Consider the following 22,853-nt stretch of genomic DNA (forward strand, 5'->3'; position numbering starts at 1 on the left):
AAATGTGTATTTGGTTTTTGTCCTCATTCCTGGCACTGAGCTCCTAAACCGGTTGGAATTTTCTGTGCTGAGAACAATAAAGGTGTCTTTTGTTATTTTAATGAAGTGACTTACGAAAGCGTCTGTGTAGCCTGAGGCTGGGGGCTGGTGGCCCCGACCGGCCCTTGTGATTAGAGGGCTGGAGCTTCAGTCCCCCTCTCCCGACTCCTTGACCTCCGGGGAGGGGAGAAGGGCTGGAGGTAGAAGTGATCACCAGGGGTCAGTTATTTAATCAGACCTGAGTACTGAGGCTTCCATAGGAACCCAAAAGGGTGGGAGATCCGAGAGCTTCCAGGTCAGTGAGCGTCTGGAGGGCAAGGAAGCCCCAGCCCCCATGCACCTCCTCTTCCATATGGCTGTGCCCGAGTTACAGCCTTTTATAATAAACCCAAGATCTAGCATGCAAACTGTTTCTCTGAGTTCTGCTGTTCCTGAGTTACATCCTCTTATAATAAACCCGAGATCTAGCATGCAAACTGTTTCTGAGTTCTGTGAGCCACTCTAACAAGTTAGTTGAACACAAGGAGGGGGCCGTGGGAACCTCTTCTGTAGCTGGTCATTCAGAAGCACAGGTGACACCCCGGACTTGGGTTGGCGGCTGAAAGTCGGGGGTATAGTCCCGTAGGTCTGCATCCTCAACCTGTGGGACCTGACACCCTCTCCAGGCAGATAGTGTCCGAACGGAGGTGAATCATAGGACCTCCAGCTGGTGGCGGTGAACTGCGTGGTAAACCCACGTCAGTGAACGTCCCCAGCCAGAACAGCGCCAGATCAGGAAGCAGAAGAGTTCAAGCCTCGGCGACCCGCAGAGCCCCTCCAGTCCCTACCCACTCGCAAGGGCCACTATCTCCTGATGTCTGGCCATGTGGAAGGTGGGCTGATTCCTCCCTAAAGATGGCCATGGAACTGGGGGTCTGCGGCTCCCCTGGCAGTTGAGCTGGAGGTGGAATCAAGGCTGCTAATGAGCTGACCGTGAGGTGGGGGAATGACCTTGAAATGGGGGGATGATCCCGGAGTATCTGGGTGGGCCCAAAGCAATCACAAGGGTCCTTCCAGGAGGGACAGAGAGATTTGAAGACGGCTACACAGCCGGCTTTGAAGACAGAGGAAGGAATGCAGGTGGCCGCTGGAAGCTGTAAATGCCAGAGGTAGATTTTCCCCTGGCGCCTCCGGAAGGATGGCAGCCCAGATTTCAGCCCAGGGAGACCCATTTCAGACTGCTGGCCCCCAGAACTGTGAGGAAATTAATCTGTATCGTTTTAAACCACCAAATATGTGCAGCCTGCTAGAGGGGTGAATCTCAAAAGCATCGCGTGGAGTGAAAGCTAAGCGTGAAGACAGACTGTGTGTGTGATGCCATTTAAATGACGTTGGAAGAGGCATAACTACTCCGTGCTGGGAACAATCAGCACCAAGGTTACCTGTGGGTGGTGGAGGTGGAGACTCGCCTGGAGGGGGCACAAGAGATGTGTGTGGCAGGTCACATTACATGTCCAAGTCCAGCGACTGTACACTGAAGATTTACGCATTTTGCTCTAGTGAATTTTACCTTGAAAGAAAAGATCGTACGCAAATATTGAACTCTCGTTAATAATGTTCACACTGAACTATTTAGTGGAGCTGGACTGGGATGTGGCATCGCGTCTGCTGCTTATTTTGAAACGCATCCAGAAATATCAGATGAGCTCACGGGTGGCTGCGGGCGGTGGATGGACACACGGGCAGATGTGTAATAGAGCGGAAGGAGGGAGAAGCGAATGGTGGAGTCTGGTGGTGGGTGTACAGGCGTCCACTGTAAATTCTTTCAGTTCTTCTGTACGCTTTTAAATTTCTCACCATAAATGTCGGGGGAAATCACCCAGGTTCTTCCCTGTAGCCCACATGACTGCCCCGTCCCCTCCCTGCCCTCCGCTCCTTCCTCTGTCCCTCTCCTCCCTGCGCTCCTCACTGGTCCTGCCCCGGTCCTGCCCCAGGGCCTTTGAATCTGCTGCTTATTTCTCTGGAAAGCCTCTCCCCACCACCACTATGTGCTTCTGCATAAACTCTTCTCGTGTTCAGGTCTCAGCTCAGATGGTATCTCCTTAGAGAGACCCTCCCGGGTCACCTCATTTAAAATCACACCGTCCTGTTTATTTTCATCCGGGCTGCATCACTGTGTTACCTCATTTATTTATGAATCTGTTTACTTGTGTATTGGCTGCCTTCCCTGCTGGGCTGTGAGGTTCATGGGGACAGGAATGTGTCTACTTGTTCTTTGCTGGGTGCCCAACATCCAGCCCCAGGCTGGCATATATAAGACAGAGAATATGTGGATGAGTAGATGAATGGACAGGTAGGCCCATGGGTGGATGGGTGGGTGGATGGATGGGTGGGAGGGTGGATGGGTGGATGGATGGGTGGGTGGGTGGACAGACAGATGGATGGATGACAAATGAATAGATGAGTAGATGAGATGAGACAGATATGACAGGTGAGTGGGCAATGGATAGGTGGGTGGATGGCTGAACAAACATTCCAAGTGGGGTCTAGTGTGGGGGTCTGGGCCACTTGTCTTAAGATCTTGGGAAAGGGGGAAGCTGTTTAAGCTCTTCAAGTTGGCTGGTGAAAAGAAAGCTCACCTTGCCAGCTGCTCCGTCACCCGGTAGGTTCTTTGACAGGCTTCTGGGATAGCGAGTGAGCCGACATCCACACCTCAAAGGGAGTCCACGGAAGGGCCAGTGAGGGAATTGCGGATTTCCATAGGTTCTTTGTCTTTGGGCTGTACCTTCCGGCAATGGCAGGAAACCTTCCCAGACATTTGAGAACTGGTGTTGAAGACCCCAATCAGCCACCCCTTGACTTCTGGCCACTGTGTTCGCCTCTGTGAAGTGCAAAGTAATAACCATTGCCAGGCGTTGTGTTGTTAAGGGGCAGCGGGGACTGGGCAGAGCAGTTGGTGAGCCTTATCAGCCTGGGCTGAGAGGTGGCTATCCCTTTCACAGATGAAATTGGGGTTCAGAGAGGTCAGGTCATTTGTCTGAGGACACATAGCCAAAGTCTGTCCCTGACGGGCTGTAAAGAACTGGAGGTGTAGGCGCTTGGGGTCAAGGGTGGGGTAGGGGTTCCCCTCTGCACCCATGCTGTGTGCCGAGCTCTGCCCTGACTACAGTGTGTCCCCAGGATGTGGTCCAGTGTCAGCGAGTGGTTCTGGCAGGACAGGTTCTGGCTGCCACCCAACAGCTCATGGGCTGACCTGGAGGACCGGCATGGCCTGGTGTACGCCCACCCCCGGGACATGCTGGCGGCCCTGCCCCTGGCGCTGGCCCTGGTGGCCGTGCGCTTCACCTTCGAGAGGTGAGTGTGTGCCGGGCCATGCACGTGAATGTGTGCACGGCTTTGCCCTCCTTTGTCTCTGGATGGAGTCTGGCATGAGCCAAAGTGCCTTTCCGGGCCCCATCCTGCCCCCAGCTGCCGCCACCCACGCTTGTGCGTCTCTGATGGCTGGTCTGTGAGAACAGTGCCTGCAGTGGACCCTGGGGGCATATGCCTGCTCTGCTGACCAGGGACAGGTCTGCGGGGGCCAGGTACTGAGCGAACAAATGCCGCCCCATCCCTTCCCCCCATTCTCCCCTCCTGGCTCCCTCCAACAGCGTCCCCACTCTGTCCCCCCTCCATCAAAGGAAAGCGCATGGACTCCAGCCTCCTGGCGGCCAGACCCTAGGGACTTCCTGTCGTGTCTCCCGAGACCTGGCCACTGCTTGGAACTGGGTTTCCTCCCCTTTCCCTCTCTGCCTGTCTCTGGGCTTGGGCATCTCATCTGGGGTACCCTCTCTGTCTTGCCTTTGCCCCTGTTGACCGACACTGTGGTCCCAGTTACAGACCTTTCTGGCCAGACCCCTGCCTGCCCTCCCCCATGACCTGCCCCTCTGTGTGACCCGCCCCACCCCCCACAAAGCCCCTTGACCCCCTCCAGCCCCAACTTAGGGTCTCTCCCTCTGTCCCACCCTGAGCACAGGGACCTGGGAGATTTCTGCGTTCGGCTTTGTCTCTTCCCCAGCCACGAGGAGCTTCCTGCTGTCTGAGCTCCCCCCGGACGCAGGCTGGATACCAGGGACCTGGCAGTGCCTATTGAGGTGTTTGTTTAACACCGTTTGAGGGCCTAGTCTGCCAGCTGTTGTACTCAGCAGTTCATGTGTCTTAACTCAGCCCTCAGTGCAGTACCGTTATTATCCCCATTTTACAGAAGTGGAAAGGGAAGCACAGAGAGGTTAAGAGACCTGCCTGAGGTCACACAGCTGGTAGGTCAGCAGGGACTGAGGCTTTGCCTGAGGGTTTTCTGGGAAGCCCAGTTCCACCAGGCCTTGAAGGGTGAGGCTTTTTCTCCGCAGGCGGCTGGGACGGTGCCCAGGTCCAGTACCAGGCATATTTATTTAACTGATGGCCTCCTCTGAGATGGGGTGCCGCCACATCCCAAAGGCCTTCCCTTCAGAGGGCCAGTGGGGGTGGGCGAAGCTTTCCCTTATTAAAGGAAAGTGACTCCTGGGTTTGAATTCTGGGTTGGCACTCACTCGCCGTGTCACCTTGGGTATATCTCTGACCTCTCTGAGCCTCAGTTTACCTGTCAGGGCAGTGGGGATGGTAATAGTAGGGTCAGGTGAGCCAGTACATTACGTGGGCTTGGACCCATGCGTGGCAGATCGGAAACGCCTGGTAAACCTCAGTGCCCTGCTCCCCAACCCCCATCAGCTCTTGAGTCTGTTTCCCCAATGAAGGGTGGCGTTGGGATCGTAACTCTGAAATCCAGTCCTGACCCTGGCCTTGGGGGCCCCCTAGTGGGCAGTATGGGCACCGACCCGGGGCTGGGCTCCATGCGGCAGCCCTGGACAGGGGGACGCTGGGAGGAGGGAGGCCTGATGGAGAGCCCCACCCCCGCGGAGGGGCAGGCCAGCACCCCAGCAGTGAGCGGACTCCCATCCCTGGTTCGGGATTGAGTGAAGGTATCTGGGTACCCCACAAGTTGACCTTCACACCCCACCTCGGAGACAGGGCCAACTGCCAGTCTGAGGTTTGGCCTGTATCAGGGTCCCAGGATGTGACCTGGCCCGCGAGCCTCGGGTTCCCCACCGGGGCTGACAGGCCGTGTCTCCCTGCACCCAGGTTTGTGGGCCAGCCCCTCAGCCGGTGGTTGGGTGTGCGGAGTCAGGCCAGGAGGCCCGTGAGGCCCAACGCTACTCTGGAGAAGCACTTCCTCCAGGAAGGGTGGAGACCCGAGGAGGTGAGAGCCCCCTGCGCCCCTCCCGCACCCCCATCGGCCTGCTTGGCCCTCCCGTGAGCTGGGCTGGGGTCTCATAAGGCCTGCTCTGGGGTCGTGAACCCCGCCACCCCCATCCGTAGGCAGGCAACTCCGCAGGTGAGGCATGGGGCTGCAGGGGGAGGGGTCCCAGGTCCGACCTGTCCTGAGACGAGCAGGAAGCCACCTCGCTGACCCTGGCGCCCGTGGCCCTCCCCAGCCCCAGATGGCCCTCCTAGCCGCCCAGTGCGGCCTCACGCTGCGGCAGACACAGCGCTGGTTCCGGAGACGCCGGAACCTGGACCGGCCCTGCCTGACCAAGAAGTTCTGTGAGGCCAGGTGAGCCCAGGGGTGGGGCTGGGAGCAGGTGTCTGGGCGGCGGGGGGTCTGCCTGTTTGCCAGTTGCTCACGGGGCTCCACCCCTTCTCCAGTTGGAGGTTCGCCTTCTACCTGTGCTCCTTCCTCTGCGGCCTCTCTCTGCTGTACCACGTGAGTGTCCCTGCCCCCACCTGCCCTGCGGGCCCCTCCTGCGCACCGGCCTGGGTCCAGCAGGTGGAGGGTTGAGGGCGGAGGGGAAAACACGGGGAGAGGAGAGGGCTGGGCGCCCAGGGAAGACGGATGTGCGCCGGAGCCACTGGCCGGACTGAGCGCTGCCCCGGAGGCCCCCCGGCCTGAAGTGGGGCCTGGGCTCGCACCTTCCGGCAGCCTCAGACTCCCGTGTCCCCGCAGGAGTCATGGCTGTGGACGCCGGCATTGTGCTGGGACAGTTACCCAAAGCAGGTGAGTGGCAGGGGGCCCGGAGGCTGCGGGGAGGGTTGGCTGGCTGGTCGGGGGTCCCGTGGCCACAGGCGGGACAGCCAGACCCAGGCGACTCGCCGTCATTCCGAGCCCGTCTCCAGTTCTGCCTGCCCTGCGGGATGCGGAGGGGCCGGGAGTTGGGGAACCCGGAGCAGGAGCTGCTGCAAAACCACTGCCCTTGATTACCTGCAGGGACGGGTTGCTCATGCCTCCTCCACTCAGGAGGATTCAGGGGTCCTGGTTTGGGGCAAACAGTAAGGGCCTCGAGCCACTCCCCTGCCCCGGAGGAGCCTCCCCCGCCCATAGCTAACCTTTCCGCACCCGCCGCAGCCCCTGAAGCCGGCCCTGTACTGCTACTACCTCCTGGAGTTGAGTTTCTACATCTCACTGCTGATGACACTGCCCTTCGATATCAAGCGCAAGGTGAGGCCACGCTGGGGTCCTGCTGGGGCCCCGGAGCAGGTGGCGTGGAGTCCACGGGGTCCGGACGCCAGCCGGGGCCCCAGCCGGGTCTGAGCTGTGAGCCGGCTTGTCCCGCAGGACTTCAGGGAGCAGTTGGTGCACCACTTCGTGGCCATCACCCTGATCACCTTCTCCTACTGCTCAAACCTGCTGCGCATCGGCTCGCTGGTTCTGCTGCTGCACGACTCCTCGGACTACCTGCTGGAGGTGCGCTGGCCCCTGGCGCCTCCCAGCAGCCCCGCCCCTCTGCTTCCCGGGAGGGAGGCCCCGCCCCCTGGCTCTCAAGGAGTTGAGAGATGAAGCTTCTCGTAGTCAGAGACTTTTCTGCCTTTCTAGGCAGTTCCTGGAGATAAGGCTCTGCCCCACTTACGGGGCCCGGCCTCATGGGGCCTTCCCTTGAGATGAGACCCTTCCTGTGTGCTGCCAGCCACCACGAGTCCATTTCTCTCTGCCTCCCTCCCCAGGCCTGTAAGATGTTCAATTACACGCACCGGCGGCATATATGCGACGCTCTCTTCGTCATCTTCTCCTTGGTGTTCTTGTACACTCGCCTCGTGCTCTTCCCCACCCAGTGAGTCAGCCCTGCCGTGGGAGTCTGGGGGGTGGAAGGGCCTGCCTGAAATCCCGACCTGCCTCACGACATTACCCTGCCACCCAGGGCGCTGGGGGTGTTGGCTGGGAGGCTTCCAGGAGGAGGCAAGGAAGGGTGTCCCCAGCACAGGTCACAGCATATGCAAAGGCCCTGGGGTAGCACCCTGGTGCAGGACGTCGTGGGCCCTGTGGAGGACTGGGCTCTGACCCAGAGGGAGGTGGGAGTCTGAAGGGCTGTGGGTTCACTCGTACCTGACTTGGGTGCTCACCGGCGCCCTCTGGCGGCTTCGGGGAGAACAGTTGGTGAGAGGCCGAACTGGAGCTTGGGGCAGGGCAGAGACCACTCGGGGTCCAGGTGGTCAGGGACGGAGCTGGACCGGGGCAGGTGAGGGGAGTGAGTGAACTCGGGGCGGAAGGTGACACCAGGGTCAGAAGATGGGAATGAGCTCAGAGTTGCTGGAGCCACAGGACTGGATGGTGTCACCTGGGGCCCAGTCCTGGGCACCCCCCCTGGTGTTTGGAGGGTCAGCAGGAACCTGCAGAGGAGATGGAGAGGCAGCAGCCATGACACAGGGAGATGGGGGTGTGGGTGCCTGCTGCCCGAGCAGGGCCAGTCACCAGTGACCCTGCAGCTGATCTGCGTGAGGGAGCTGGGTGGGGAGGGGTTCTGAGGAGAAGGGAAGGTGTGAAAGGACCACACTGGGACACTTAGTAAGCTTGTGCATTCTACTACTTGAATAAACCAGGTACAAGGGGGCACTGGGGAGCCATAGAAGGTTCTGGAGCAGGGATGGTCATACAGGCTAGAGATTCTGGGACTGGGCTGCAGCAGCCGGCGAGGCCCCCCTCTCCCGCCTGCCACAGGATCCTGTACACCACGTTCTTCGAGTCCATCGCTGAGTCAGGCCCCTTCTTTGGCTACTACTTCTTCAACGCGCTCTTGGCGACACTGCAGCTGCTGCATGTCTTCTGGTCCTACCTCGTCCTTCGCATGATCTTCAACTTCGCCATAAAAGGCCAGGTGAGGGCCCGGCTGGCTCGCAGGCGCCCATCCTGCAGCCCCAGCCCAGCCTGCCCTGAGCCTCACGCCCCCTCCCTGTCCGCAGGTAAAGGACATTCGCAGTGACGTGGAGGAGTCAGACCCGAGCGACAGGGAGGCTGCCCCGGAGGGGCCTCCGCTGAAGAACGGGGCTGCCGCTGTCGACGGGCCTCGGAGCCGGGCGGTCGGGCGGCTAGCCAACGGGCACACGCGGGCCACGTAGCCCGCCCCGGACTGGCCGTGAGGGTCCGCCCCATGTGCCCAGGGGCGGCCCTTAGGCCAGCTCTGCAGAGACAGGGAGGGCCCCACCCGAGGCCGGGGCCTGGCCGGGCTGATGATCTGCCTGCAGCCCCTTCCTTCTGCCCCACCCCCCTCCTTCCCTTGGGCAACCGGACAGAGCTGGGGGGTGGGGGTGGCAGCTGGACTCTGTGACCTGCCAGAGCCACCTCCAGGCTGCAGCCTGGGGACTGTGAAGAGCCCCAGGTTAAAAGAGGTCCAATAAAACTTGAACGGAGCCAGATTCTCTGCCTGGGAGCCTGTGTCCCTGAGACAGCACCTCGTGCACTCCGGGAAGCTCCGAGAGAGCCTGCGATTCTACTTGCCCCACTGGTGGGACCCACACTGTCACCCCGAGACACAGGCCCTCTCCCAGGGGCCCAGACAGCAAGCAGCTCATGGAGACCCCCCACCACCGCCACCCAACTCCCAGCCAAGCCGCCCCCTTCAACCCTGGAAGAGCGTCCAGCCAGCCACACAGCCAGCCGGCGACTGAGGAGGCTGAGCCCTTTGCCGAGGGTCACATGGGCCCGAGGCCCGGCAGGTGTCCCGCAGCCCCTGCTCAAGGCTGGCAGAAGCGCTCCCTCGTGGTCCCTAGGGCCTCCCCGGAGTGGAGGTAGGGGCTGGGGCTGGGGGTGCATCCTTGCAGGCTCCCCAAGGGTCTGCCTGGGCACCGCCACTGGCTCTCAGGGGGCTCTGCAGGGAGGTACTCCGTCCCCTTGGGACAGGCTGAGGGGCCTGTGTCCCCTGCCCCAGAAATCCCAGCCACCAGGCCCCACAGCAGACCCTTCAGGGAGTCACCAACGAGGAAGCGAGTCGTAGTCAAGAGCAATAGGTGGCAGAGGACAGGGTGAGATGCAGGGAAGAGGAAGTGCGTCCCAGATAGAAGACAGATCTGACGGAGAAAGAAAACGGGGCTGAGAGGGGCAGGTCAGAGGAGGAATGGCTGGAAGCAGAGACGGAGGAGGGAGGAGGAACCAGAACGGTGGGAAGACAGGCGTCAGGAAGGGGGTGGGTTGGGGCGGGGCCACCGTCTGTGAGTTTCCACAAGGGGGTGGTGGCATGGGTGCCAGAGAGACAGAAGGCGTGCAGGCAGCAGGGGCACGAGGCTGGAGGAGGGAGCAGAAAGGGCCTGGGGAGAGACAGGGCGATGGCAGGAAATGGAAAGAGGGCAGAGGAGAGAAAGAGAGACCAAGGGAGAAAGAGAAAAGATTTTAGGAAGAGAGAAGCCGACTCAAGGGAGGCATGGCATGGATGCGGGTCCACAGGAAAGACACAGATGGCCTTGAAGTAGGTGGAAAGATGCTCCATCTGGCCCCACAGAAGCAAAGTGCAAAGGAGGACCACGTGGAAATTCCAGTTCTCACCTGCTCTCCTGGCGGAAGGACAGACCATCACGCCTCTGTTGGTGAGACTTGCAGGGAATGTGGGCCTCTTATGCTGCCCCTCCCGCCCCAAAGGGCAATCTGGTAATAACTACAAATACAAATACTTCTCCTTTTTACCCCTAAAGACAAATCTAGATGTTCCAAGTATGCCTACAATCAGTAGGAAAAGGACAACTGACCTAAAATAGGAGCAAAAGACACATTGGACATTTGCAGAAGAGAAGATGCTCATTAACATACAGAGACACGATCTCCATCCTCAGGAAAATGCAGAGCAAGACTGAGACACCGTTTGAGACCCATTCGATTAGCAAAAATAAAATGGGACAAAGCAAGTGTTGGAGAAGATAAGGCTCAATAAGAATCTTGCTCAATAAGTATTCCCGGGGGGAGAGCGTACGTTGGTACAGACATTTCGGTAAACCACTTGGCATCGTGTAAAATCACTGACCATCCTTTAAAGTTCAGAAGCAACTCAAAACAAAATGATAGACGTTCATGCCTGAACAATACATCTAGTAGAAGTATTTTCTTTAAAAAACAGAATTCAGAAGAGTGATGTTACCTTTAATTTGGGAGGCAAAGCAATGAGATTGTAGTCAGAATAAATTACTGTCACTATTCTAGCATTTGAAGTTGTGAGGTGCTGTGACAGATATGCATATTAATATGAATACTATTAATATTCATATTAATAGTACGATTTAAAGGGGGCACACAATGAGACCACCTACAGAATGGGAGAAAATATTTGCAGATCATATACCCAAAAAGGGTATAGTATCCAGAAATGTAAAGAGCTCTTGTAACTCAACCACTAACTAATAGATCAGCAATGGACTTGAACAGACGTTTCCAAAGAAGGTAACAAATAGCCAGGAAAGCACATGAAAGGATGTTTAGCACCATTAGGCCTAGGAAAATGTAAATCAAAACCTTAAGATCCTACTTCACGTCCATAAGGATGGGTACAGGAAAAAAATATAACCCAGTGTTGGTGAGGATGTGGAAAAATTTTAACAACCAGTGTACATTGCTGGTGGGCATGTAGAAATGGCTGATCAGTATAGGACATGGTTTGGCAATTCCTCAGAAAACCAAACCTAGAATAACCATACAACCCAGCAATTCCATTCCTAGGTACAGACCCCAAAGAATTGAATGTTTATAGCAGCATTGTTTGCAATAACCAAAAGATGGAAACAACCTAAATGTCCAGCAATGGGTGACTGGGTAAATAAACCACAGTCTATCCATATAAAGGAATCCTATTTAGCCAGAAAAAGGAAATAATGGATACACACTACAAACATGGGTGAACCTGAAAAACATTACAGGATGCAGAAACACACTTTATGGCTCCTTTTATATGAAATATCTGGAATAGCTAAACCTGTAAAAATAGAAGGCAGATTGATAGCTGCCAGGGTCCTGGAGGAAGGAAGGAATAGAGAATAATTGTTTAATGGGTGGAGGTATTTTTTAGAGTGAATCTTATCCCAAATTTCAGTGAGAACAAGGGCAGGAAAGGGGCCTGCAGGATTTGAACATGCAAATCACTGGAGTGGAGTTTTTTAAACGTGGGAAAATATAACGGATTGTTATTCAGTCTTAAAAAGGAAGGAAATTGTGACATGCTTTGATGTAAATAAACTGAGGACATTACGCTAAGTAAAGTAAGCCGGACACAAAGGGCAGATCCCGTCTGATCCCACTCCCAGGAGGTCCCTAGAGGACCCACATCCACAGAGACAGAAAGGGAGGGGGTGGGGAGTGAGTGTTTCGTGGGGGCAGAGCTTCAGTTTGGGGAGATGGAAAGTTCTGCAGATGGGGGAGGTGAAGACGGCGGCGCGACGTGTGAACGTGATCCATGCCCTGAGCTGCGCACTTAGACATGGTCAAAACGGTAAATTTCATGTTATGTATATTTTGCAATTAAAAAACCACATTGGTGAAGGTCACTTGGTGGAAGAGAGTGAGCAAGGGCCGAGGCGAGCAAATGGATTCACGCTGGGAACGCTGCCAAGCAAGTAGGTGGCGGAAACCCAGGGCTGGATGGGAATCAGGCTGCAGGGAGAGAGCGCCACCTACTGGCCGCTCTGCATTTTCAAGGGGCTGAAAATTCCTCGGAGTCTGGAAGCCACATTTCCTCACATACCTACGTTCCCCTGTTTACCAATCATCCTGGCAGAACGGAGGGCATCAGCGAGAAAACAGCCGGCGGAAACACTTCCACGGCCACCACCGCTCCCGACCTGCCGATCTGCCAGCCCAGCCTCCCTACCTGCCGCGCTGAGGAAACCCCTTGCCGTGAATGCAGGCAAAGCGCCTCCCCCAGCTCCTGCCCCGCCTTTCTCCCTCTGTACTGGATTATTCCCACAAGCACGCAAAGATGCTGATTCATTTGCCATCTGGGTTTTTGGTTTGGTTTTATCATTGAGGTGAAGTCCACGTAACATAAAATGAACTATTTAGAAGTGACCTTCGATGGCGTTGCATATACATGTATGATAAGATGCTGCCCATCAGTTATCACCCGGGAAATACAAATGGAAGCAACGAGAGACCATCACACACCTATGGGAATGGCCCCAAGCCAGACACCGACACCACCGAATGCGGGCAAGGATGGGGAGCAGCAGCGACTCTATTCATCGCTGGGGGGAATGCAAACTGTCCTGCTGTTTTGGAAGGGAGTTCGGCCATGTCTTACAAAGCTAAACATACTCTTACCATAGGATGCAGCAGTTGCACCCTGGGGTATTTACACCAAGGAATCGAAAGCTATGTCCACACAAAAACCTGCACACAGATGTTTCCAGCAGCTTTATTCACAAATGCCAAAACTTGCAAGCAACCCGGATGTCCTTCAGTAGGTGAATGGATAAACGGTGGGACATCCAGACAGTGGGATTTTACTCGGTGCAAAAAGGAAATGAGCTCTCAAGCCCTGAGAAGACAACGAGGACCCTTAAAAGCCTATTACTAAGTGAGAGAAGCCACTCTGAGAAGTCTGCCTGCTGTAGGGTCCCAACTGTGGGACACCCTGGGGAAGGCAAAACTATGGGCACAGTGAAGGGTCCAGTGGCTGCCAGGGGCTGGGGGAGCGGGGGGGAATAGGTGGAGCCGATGGATTTTTAGGGCAGTGGAAATGCTGTATATGATGTTATAATGACCAATTCATGCCACTCATTTGTCCACACTCACAGAATGTACACTGTCAATGGTGAGCCCTTATGTCAGCCATGGGCTTGGGGTGATGAGGCCCTTATAGGTTCATCAAGCGCAACAGAGGGACCCCTCCCGGGGGGCTGTTGATAATGTGGGTAGGAGGTGTATAGGAACTCTCTACTTTCCTTTTCTTGTTGCTGTAAACCTACAAGTGATCTTAAAAGAGTCATTAAAAAATGTTTTCATCACCCCAAAATAAAACCCTGTACTCGCTAAGCAGCTGCTTCTCATTCCCCCTCCCCCAGCCCGACAACCAGGAGCCGGCTTTGTCTCTGCGGGTATTTCATACAAATGGAATCACGCGTGTGTCTGGCTTCTCTCACTGAGCACAATGTCAAGGCTCATCCGCATTGTAGCAGGTGTCAGGGTGTCCTGTTTATGACCACATAATATTCCAGCATACGGACAGACCACCACTTATGTATCCATTCCCCCATTGGCGGATGCCTGGGTTGCCCCCATCTTTTGGCGATTGTGAATCACGCTGCGATGACCATATTCATGTACAAGTATTCGTTCAAATACCTTAGTTCTTCTGAGGCATGCCGTACGCATGGAATGGCCACGTCATAGGGTAATTCTATGCCTAACTTGAGGAAGCACCGAATTGTTTTCCACAGTGGCTGCACTGTCGTCCGTTCCCACCAGTGGTGGATAAGAAATGTTCTCCACATCCTCGCCAATGTATTTTTTAGTATTATAGCCATTCTAGTGGGCATCTTCCCTCCGAAAGGAAGACAAGCATTTCTCTGAATGTCCCTCTCCCTCCAACCTTTGCCCCCAAAGCAGAGTCACCCCCACATGCAACTGTCTGGACCATTGTCGCCAAGGACCCACACGGTATTAAGTCCGTGTCTCCTTCCAGGTCTGGCTTTCCAGAACCCAGCCCAGCCTGTGGCCTGCACTGCCATGGCCACCATCCATTGCGCTCCGCCTCTGCATCCCTCTGATCCCCCCACCTTGTTTGGCCAATCTTGTTTACAGCTGCAATCTGAGCACCTAGAATAATGCCTAACACACGGCGCCAGTCAACAAACCTTTTATAAAAACAGCTTTTGAGATGCAACACGCGCTTTACTCTGTGAGGGCTGCCGTAACAAAATTCCCTGCCTCAGCGGACTAAATAACAGAAATACATTGGCTCACGGTTCTGGAGGCTGGAGGTCCGAGATCACGGTGTCCTTGGTGAGGCTGGTGCCTGTGGGGGCCTCTCTCCTGGGCTTGAAGAATGCCAGCTTCTCAGTGTATCCTCCTCCCGTGGTCTCACACGGGGTGTGTTCCATGTGTGCATCCCCGGCAGTCAGGTTAGAGCCGGGCCCACCCGAACAGCTTCATTTTAACTTAATTGCCTCTGTCCAAACCCTGTCTCCAAACAGTCACAATTTAGGGTCATGGGGGTTAGGGCTGTGGCATGGGAATTTGGAGGGGGCACAATTCAGCCCATCCCCACAGAATTCACCTCCCCCCGAAAATATACGATTCTATGATTTTTAGTGTATTCCCAGGTACGGGCGACCATCACCATGGTCAATTACTGAGCATTTCATTGCCACAAAGAGAAACCGTACCCCTTCAGCCTTCACCCCTTATCCTATCCCCCCAGACTCCACCCCTGGCAACCCCTAATCTGCTGTCTCTGCACATTCACCCCCTCTGGACATTTCCTATGAGCGAATCAGGCAACTCTGACTTCTGCTGCTTTTGCGACAGGATGTTTTCCAGGCTCCACACTGGGGCGTGTCAGAAAAATGCCTCGTTGCGTTGATCCAGTCAACCGTTCATGGCCTTCCGGTTGCTTCCATGCTTTGGCTGTCACCATGGTGTGGCTGCAACCGTTCGACCATGTTGTGTGCAACAGACATGTTTCCAATACATGAAGAACTTCTAAGGTTTGACCTAGGTGTCCTGATGTTATGTGGAACACACTGTACCTACACGCAGCTGTTATTAACTGTGGTAAATCTCCTGGGGCAAAACAGGCGCAGGGGATAAGCAGCTACAGACGTCCAGTGGATGCAAGGTACACCTTGGGGAAGAGTCAGTAGTGTTGTAGGAGCTTTGTAGGGTGCCACGTGGTCACCACACTTACACACATTATAGAAAGCTCAGCACAGTATTGCTGAATCATTGTGTTGCACACCTGAGACTAAATATACTGTTGTATGTCAACTATTCTGGAATTAAAAAAAAATTTTTTTTTAAGAATAAATACATTGCTGGGGGAGGCCACATAATGGTATATCTCATTTGGAAAACATTTTGGCAATTTAAAATTAAATACATACCTAGCACATGATGCAATCGTTCTCTTCCCAGGCATTTACGCATAAGAAATTAAGGCCTGTGAACAGCTTTATACATAAACGTGCATAGCAGATTTGTAATAACCCTCGAGCTGGAAACTACCAAAATACCACGGACAGGTGAAGTGCGGGGTAGCCACACGGTGGAATACAGCTCAGCATGTAAGCAGGGTGAACTCCAAGGGTATGCAACAGTAGGTGCCTATCTTTGAATAATTGTGTCGGGTAAAAACCCAGATACAAAAGGTTATGTGCTACGATTCTAGAAGGGTAACAGGTCTACAGGGCCAGAAGACAATCAGTGGTTGCCCAGGTAATTGGGGGAACAGGGGATACAAAGGAGCCCAAGGCAACTTCTGAGGAGGAACATTGAAATTCTGATGCTCAGTGGAAGAACGTAGACCCCAGAGGCCTCCTAGGGCAGGACTCCATTCATCTGAAATGACCAGCAAAGCCACAGAGACGGAAGCGGGTTCGTGGCTGTTGGGCTGGGGGACAGGGGGCGGGGAGCGCCCGCTCACAGGACGGGTTTCCCTCTGGGAGGATGGAAATATTCCGGAGCTAACGGGGATGGAGGTTGCACAGCACTGCCGATGTAACCGGCATGTGTGAGTCACTTGCTTAAAGTAGCTAAAGGTTAACTTCACGTTCTGTGAATTTTTCTTCAATAAAAAGGAGGGACAGCAAGAAGTGCACAAGGTAGACATGCACACACCCCTCTGTCCCCTTCCCGGTCTTCGCCTTGCTGCCCTGCCCTACCCCATCCCCTCCAGCCCCCTCCCCCGGCCCCCAGTTTCACCAGGCACTGGGACCACCCCATCCATGTCCCCCTCCCTCTGGGCTCCCCCAACATCCCTCCCTTTTAACATATGTCCTCCTGAAACATTCCCGGAAGTGACTCCCTGGGCTTGCTGCCGGGGACAGGATGGACAGTGGGTGGCAGAGTCCCCTGCCTGAGGGGACAGAGAACTGCCACAGGTTCACATGATGGGTATTTGTACCTGTGACTGCCTGGTGGGCCCATAACAAAGCTCACCTGAGCGAGGAACGCCACCTGCCCACTGGCCAGAGTGGACTGGGAGTTCCCCTCTCGGCCTGTCCCCGGCTCGCGCCCAAGAACCGGCCCAACCTTCGCCCCTCGCACACACCTGGGCTGCCTGGGGACTCCACGGAACTCACAGGACGCAGTGGGCCTGGTGTGGGCTGTCCTGGGCTGTACGGCTTTGGCGATGCACCTGGGGGGCCCTGGTCGCCATGCAAGGAACGGGGACATCCTGCTGAGGTGGCCATGTGGGAAGGCCGCAGGAAAAGGAAGAGGCGCAGCTGTTCCGAAGCCCTGGGTGTGACACAGCACCCTGATGCCCAGCCAGCTCAGCCCTCACAGGGCAGCAGCCACCATCCGTGTGGAACAGATGGGCCACCGACCAGCCCGAGGGTTGTCTGGAGCCCTGGGCAGGGGTGCTTGGCTCCCCTGGTAACTGAGAAGCCCCGTGACACCAGGGAGCCCCAGATCCCAGGCCTCTGCTTCGGTGGCGTGTGACACCTGTGCCCGACTTCCCGAGGCTGACCATGCCTGAGCACCAAGGAGAAAAACCTCCAAATGAGAAAATCCTATTCTCTGGTCTAACGCTTTCCTGCCCACAGGAAGCATTCGGAGACCTGCACCGGGTGCCCAGGGAAGGCCTCTCACCCCAGGGGGCGGGGCACCTGCTCCACTGTCCTGGCTGCTGCCCACATTCCAAGCCTCAACCGGATCTCAGCTGCCCACACGCTCTAGACCCAGCCTCTAAAACACCTGCCCCAACCACCTTCCCCACGGCAGGTGGGGTCCCAAAGCTGACCTTCACCACCCCCAGGGAGGCCTCCTGGCACACCCGTTCTTCACTCTATCCCCACCTAGCGTCTCGCCGGTAGGGGCCGGCTCCCTGCCCACCAGGCCTTGGAGCCCCAAGAGCCCAAGTGGGGCCCCAGGTGTCTGCCAGCACAAGGCTGCATGGGCCCAGCTGGCGGCAGACACCTGGTCCACCTCCTTCAAGGGAGGGATGTCAGGGAAGTCATTCCCCTTCAAGCAGGTCACAGGGGCCTGCACACCCCACTCAGGTGTGTATCAAATACATTGTCTGTCTTCTTGACGCTGGGGCATCTGGGGCCTGCTGGCTGACCCGAGGGACTGTCCCTAAGGGGTTCATGGTGGCTGGAGACTGCAAGCCACTCACCAGAGAAGTCTGCCTTTCATACGCAAATCAACTCCAGAGCCCACCTCAGAGCCAGAAATCCTTGCCCTTGAGCCCTGGGCCAGACAACCAGGGACAGCGCAGTAGAGGCCCAGGTGTTCCCTTTGATGGGGACATCAGTCTTGAATAAACACTGCCAGCTGTGTGACACAACTCCTACCAGCGGAGCCAGGTGAGGAATCAGGCCGTGCCGCCTGGTGAGGGTCCCTCAGAAAGCCCCAGGCGACCTAGATAGCTGATCTTTGGCTGCATTTCTGCCTGCACCCTAATTCCCACCCAGGGCACCCCACCCTCAGTCCCTAATAAAGGCAGTCAGAGCCTCAGGTGCACACCGCCCCTTGCTTTAGGTGCCGTGGCCTAGCTGTAGCACAAAGGAGAAGAACCTCAAAACAAGAAAAGCATTAGACCCGCCGGGCCTGTACATCTTGTTCCTCAAAGCGCCCTGATGGTTTCTTGCCAAAGTGCGTCCTCTGATCCTAATAAGAACCTCGAGGGCCGGTGCAGCCCCGACGTTGGCTCCAGTCGGGGCGTCAGTGGGGGCCTCCCATGAGGAGCGCGGACCCAGGGGAGTGTCCCAGGCCTTCCTAGCCCATAGCCCCACATGGACGGCAAGCGCCGCACACAAGAGAGAACGCCTACACCCCCGGAGCTGAAATTACACTAGCCAATCCGAAGCCGGCCTACCCCGCCTCGCCCCTCCTTCCCACGCAGACCACAGTAAAGGCTCTCTCCCACGTATGCCCTCGCTCCCTGCCTCCTGGCAGAGCCCCATGCCCCCCCCACCCCCCGGGGCATGCCGTGCCCCCTCCTCCTGATCTCTGAGAAACTGTCTTTCCCTGGCAGTCCTCTTCGGACGGCGGCCTCACCATACCTGAGTAACAGTAAACATGCATCTTAAAACAGGGCAGAGCGGAGACCCGCGCCAGGACGCAGGGATGGAACCCACCCCCAGCACGCAGGGGGCGCTGCCCAGGGCTGCGGGGAGTGCAGACTAACGCTGCCAGGCCCGGCTCTGGGTCCCAGAGAGCCAAGGCTGTGTGCCCGAGCTGCCCCGTCTCTGGCTGGGTGCTGCACCTCGGAGGACGGTTTGCCCGGGCAGAGGAAGGCAGAGGCCCAGAGGCAGGCAGAGGACGGGAAGCAGCTTTAATCCCCACCCGCAGATGGGGCAGCAGGAGTGTCGAAGCGGCCTCGGCCGCTCCTGGCTGGGGCCTGTTCCCCACGCCGGCTCCTCGTCTCCAGGGGGAGGGCCCAGGCCCCCGCCCGCCAGGGCTGCATCTGCAGGAGCTCAGGTCCGGGCGGCTGCGTGGCTGGAGGAACCCACGTCCAGGGGCTGGTCCTCACAGCGGCCACACTCAGGGCCCCAGGACATGGTGGCGGCACCTCATCCTCAGAGCAGCGAGGTCCTCCTCTCTGACAGCAGCACAGACCGCTTCATCAGCAGCCTCAGTGGGTACAGGCGTCCCTGGGCACAGAGTCGGGACAGCACAAACAGGGCGGCGGCAGCCAGGCCCGCACCCAGCATCACTGTGGGGCACACGCAGGAGTCAGTGGGGGCCCCACGCCCACCCAGCACGTGCGGGAGGGGGCTCTGTAGCCCGGCCTTCCCCGGCCCTGGCTCCCTGCCCGGCTTACCGGCAGCTGCCATCACTGCACGGGCACTTGGGTTCCCTGAGTCCTGGTCCTTGGGGGAGGTGGCTGTGGCATAGGTGATGTTCTCCAGGGTCACAGGGGTCCCCATGGATGTGGCATTTTCTTCTCTGACAGTGTCAGTTCCTGTGATAATGCCCAGGCATTCAGCAGCTGGGGACGCGGGTCCCCGGGCGTGGAGGGAGAAAGGATGCCCAGGGGGACCTCGTGGGGCCCCTCGTCCGACCCAGACTGCCCCCACGGGGATGTGCCTGGTCACACACCGGGAGACGTGAGGCATCCCTGCTCCCCACCCCACAGGCACGCCAAGGTCCCGCGGCACACACCACAGCCCAGCTCGTCGCTGGAGGAGGGGCAGTCAGGGTGGCCGTCGCAGAACCATGTGTGCGGGATGCAGTCAGCGCCCAGCGGGCAGCGGAGCTCTCCGGCCGGGCAGGGCTGACCGCTGCAGTTGTAAAGGCTCTTGTCGATGCCATCGGGGCAGTCATCCATGCTGTCACAAGAGCAGGGGCTGCCAGTGGGGGGCGGGCACGGCCCGTCCTGAGCACACGGTTCTGTCCCTGTGGTACAGGATCAGTCAGGTCCCAATCGTCCACCAGGAGGGCCAGGGTACTCCCCACCCCCCACGGAGCCCCACCTCCTAAGGACAGCTGACCCCATAAGGCCCACCCACCCTGAAGGCTCCCGCTCCCTGCATGTGGGCGCCACCTTCCAAGGAGTTGCCTCCCTGTAACCCCTCTTCCCAAGTTTCCACTAACTCCGCCTCCCTGGAGACCACCCTCTTCCCAAGCCTAACACCCACCCCCTCACCCCTGCACCCTCAGACCCCTCCAGAGGCCACTCACCACACTCCTCCTCCTCGCTGTCTTCAGGGCAGTCCGGGTCGCCGTCACAGCGCCAGGCCAGGGGCACGCAGAAGCCAGGGGTGCGGCACTGGAAGTGGAAGGGCGGGCACGAGCCTGCAGTACGCACACAAGTGAGGCCACGGAGGCCTGAGTCTGGACTCTTGTCCAGGAGCACAGTGGTCACTGGCTGCTGCCACCAGGAGACAGGCCGGGTCCCAGGACGCTGACTGACACTGGTGGCTACCCTTTCGAGCCCTACTGTGACCCCATATACAGAAGGAAACGCCGCGGCTGCAGAGGTATCAGCGGATGCAGGATTCGAACCCAGGTCTCGCTGAGCTCGAGGTCTTTACCAGGCTCCAGATGGCCTCCCCAAGATCCATGGTTAGACACACCGGGACAGGGGCCATCTCTGAACCTGTCCTGGATTGGGGCCCACAGTTGGGGTAGCAGGGACGGCCCTGGGGAGAGGACCCGCTTCATCCCCCAGCCTCGTCCATTCACCTCCTGCATTCCTCCCACACCTGGCCTCTTCCCCCATCCTAAATGGGCCACCTGCTCACCAGGCCCCCACCCATCTCCATCCAGGCACTGGAGACCAGTCAGTCACATCATTGGGTCCCCCACCCTTGGGTCCCCTGTGCTCAAAACCTGCCCTTGCTCCCCCAGCCTCTCACAACCAAACCCTACCCCCTCTGCATGGCCCGGAAGGCCTGGCCCGGCCCTGAACCCTTCCCGGACCTCACCTCCGTCTCTGTTCTTCCTGGCCTCCGCACTGCTTTCCCTAGAGGCCTAGCTCTTCTCCACTTTCCGGCCTTGGCCTCCCACCGCTGAGCACCTGGTGGTTTCCTCCTTGGCCTTCAGATCTCAGCTTATTTCCTGCCCCTCACAGACCCCTGAAGGTCTGCTACCCACTTAGAACAATGGTCCTCAAACAGGCCAGAGCTGTGACCTTGTGACTACAGGGCCAGGGTGGTGCCAGACAATAAGTGGACACAAATCACAGGGGAGTCTAGGCTGAGTCCAGATAAGATCTGAGGCTTCCCGGACAAGGCTGGGCAGAGAGCCTCCAGCCTCACGCGGACCCGGAGGGGCACACAGGGCTGGGACCTGGGCTAGCAGGCGGGGATCTGATGGATGGAGGAAAGGGGCGGCACCCTCAGGGCTGCATCCTGAGTGCAGCGGGGCAAACACCTGACTGGGCCCCCGCCTGACCCCACTCCATTCAGTCCTGGCCTCTTGCCCCTTCCACCTTTACTCGCAGGGATCTGAGCCTCCTAACCCCCTACTCCCCAAAGCCAGAGCCTCTGAAAGTCTCCAAGCCCAGCTACATCTGTGGAGCCAGAAAGAGCTGTAGACAACCTGGAGCCGACTTCCTTCCCTGCCCTCTAAGGGTGGCTTCCTCCCAGGCCTATCTGAAGCCTGACAACCTCTGAACTCCCTCTTTGGTTTACTAAGTGTGTGTCCCTTTAAAGTAATCAGCAGAGCCGAGGACACCTGGCCTCACAGGGCTGCGGAGTGGACAGGAGTTGCAGCGAACGGTGACTTCCCCTCCCGGCCTCAGTGTCCCCACCTGTAAAAGGGTCAGGCCAGGAGTCCCCACCTAAGTGCCCTCGGGAGGGGAGGCTGCTGAGTAAAGAGTTTGGTGCTTGGTTAATGGAAGTCCTGCCCCCTTGAAGGAACCAGGAACCTTGCTCCTGGAAAGGCAGGGGCTTTATGGGGAGGCGGGGAGCTAGATGAGAAGGGAACGCACGGAGGAGCGGGTTAAGGATGTCAACCTGAGCTCACAGCTGAAAGTCAGGGCACCTGTGCGCACAGGCAGGGCACGCTAACCCGCCCAGCTGCCTCTGGGAACCTCATGGAGGGCCACCAAGATCACTTAGGGCAGGGCAAACGTGTCGGAGGACCTGGGGTCACACGAAGGGCGCGCGAGAGAAGGTGCAGATTGGGAGGGCTGGGGATCGTCGCTGAGGACACTCAGCCACGTGGCCTCCAACTCAGGCGCGAAGGTTTGCAAGATGCAGCTGCTACTGGAGGCACCAGGTGTTCGGCACCGCACGGCTAAAGGTCAGCCGGCCAGAGCCTACACCGACCCTTCCCGCCTACGCTGGGCAGAAAGGTGTCCGGGAGGTGACAACGGGGCCCGACCGAGCAAAGCGGGTGTGGGGTGTGAGGAGGAACGGAGCAGGGCCCAAAAGCAGGCAGAGCCACCCAGACCAAGGGTCCCGCGCTGGACGCGGCTCGCACCAGGCCGGGCTCGCGGCTGAGTCCGGGGAGAAGTGCCGGGGGAGTGTCCGGGACGGACGTGCGGTGCAGCCAATGGAGAGGCGCTGCCGGCGCCCGGGGCGGGGATGGGCTGCCAGGGGGCCGGCGCGCGGGCTGCGCAGAGCTAACTCACCGGGGGTCTGTGCCAAGGACCGGGTCGGGGCGGCCTCCGCGACCATCCCGAAGCCGAGCAGCAGCCGCAGCGCCAATCCCAGGACTGCCGTGCACCGCGCTCCGTCCGGCGCCATCCAGCGGCTGGTCGCGCGTCCCCGCCGAGGCACGGGCCACACGCCGCCGGGCACTCGCTCTGCTCCCCGCGCCGGCGCACACTGGGCGGGGCGGGGCCGGGGCCCCAGCCCGGCGAATCCGCGGCGCCCGCGGCTAGGGTTACCGTAAATGTTCGAATACAGAGGATCCCAAAGTTTGCAGGTCTTATTCCCAAGGACAAAGAGTATTGAAAGGTGTG

At 57.8% G+C, this 22,853-nt stretch overlaps 2 protein-coding genes across 5 annotated transcripts in view; one reads left to right on the forward strand and one right to left on the reverse strand.

Annotated features, from left to right (window-relative positions):
- The window catches only part of CERS4 (ceramide synthase 4), a 32,254-nt gene extending 23,536 nt beyond the window's left edge, over positions 1-8,718 (forward strand). For 2 of the 4 annotated variants that reach the window (XM_036890862.2, XM_057489714.1), the window contains exons 2-11: positions 3,199-3,372; positions 5,176-5,293; positions 5,529-5,647; positions 5,740-5,797; positions 6,038-6,088; positions 6,437-6,529; positions 6,647-6,775; positions 7,033-7,139; positions 8,024-8,180; positions 8,266-8,718. In XM_036890862.2, the coding sequence (XP_036746757.2) occupies positions 3,200-3,372; positions 5,176-5,293; positions 5,529-5,647; positions 5,740-5,797; positions 6,038-6,088; positions 6,437-6,529; positions 6,647-6,775; positions 7,033-7,139; positions 8,024-8,180; positions 8,266-8,421 (1,161 nt within the window). In that variant the 5' untranslated portion in view covers position 3,199 and the 3' untranslated portion in view covers positions 8,422-8,718. Of the gene's footprint in view, positions 1-3,198; positions 3,373-4,033; positions 4,152-5,175; positions 5,294-5,528; positions 5,648-5,739; positions 5,798-6,037; positions 6,089-6,436; positions 6,530-6,646; positions 6,776-7,032; positions 7,140-7,905; positions 8,181-8,265 lie in introns of those variants that run through there. The other 2 variants (XM_036890861.2, XM_036890863.2) reach the window with 2 other exon arrangements.
- A 10,038-nt stretch (positions 8,719-18,756) lies between these two features.
- Positions 18,757-22,718, reverse strand: CD320 (CD320 molecule). The gene is made up of 5 exons (XM_036890832.2): positions 22,521-22,718; positions 20,123-20,236; positions 19,604-19,837; positions 19,263-19,403; positions 18,757-19,154 (listed from the first exon to the last, which is right to left on the reverse strand). Exons 1-5 carry the CDS (start codon positions 22,633-22,635, stop codon positions 19,018-19,020), a joined length of 741 nt encoding a protein of 246 aa, XP_036746727.2. The 5' UTR covers positions 22,636-22,718; the 3' UTR covers positions 18,757-19,017.
- Positions 22,719-22,853: the final 135 nt, after the last annotated feature.

Source organism: Manis pentadactyla, chromosome 12 (genome assembly GCF_030020395.1).
Source record: "Manis pentadactyla isolate mManPen7 chromosome 12, mManPen7.hap1, whole genome shotgun sequence".
Taxonomy (NCBI): domain Eukaryota; kingdom Metazoa; phylum Chordata; class Mammalia; order Pholidota; family Manidae; genus Manis; species Manis pentadactyla.

Bases quoted from the DNA above. Each gene is read 5' to 3' on its own strand.
- CD320 (XM_036890832.2), bottom strand. From the start codon at position 22,635: ATGGCGCCGGACGGAGCGCGGTGCACGGCAGTCCTGGGATTGGCGCTG. The intron at 19,404-19,603 runs GTGTGTGCCGCG...GCATTATCACAG, and splicing joins CAGCGACGAGCTGGGCTGTG to GAACTGACACTGTCAGAGAA. The intron at 19,155-19,262 runs GTAAGCCGGGCA...TGTGCCCCACAG, and splicing joins TGCAGTGATGGCAGCTGCCG to TGATGCTGGGTGCGGGCCTG.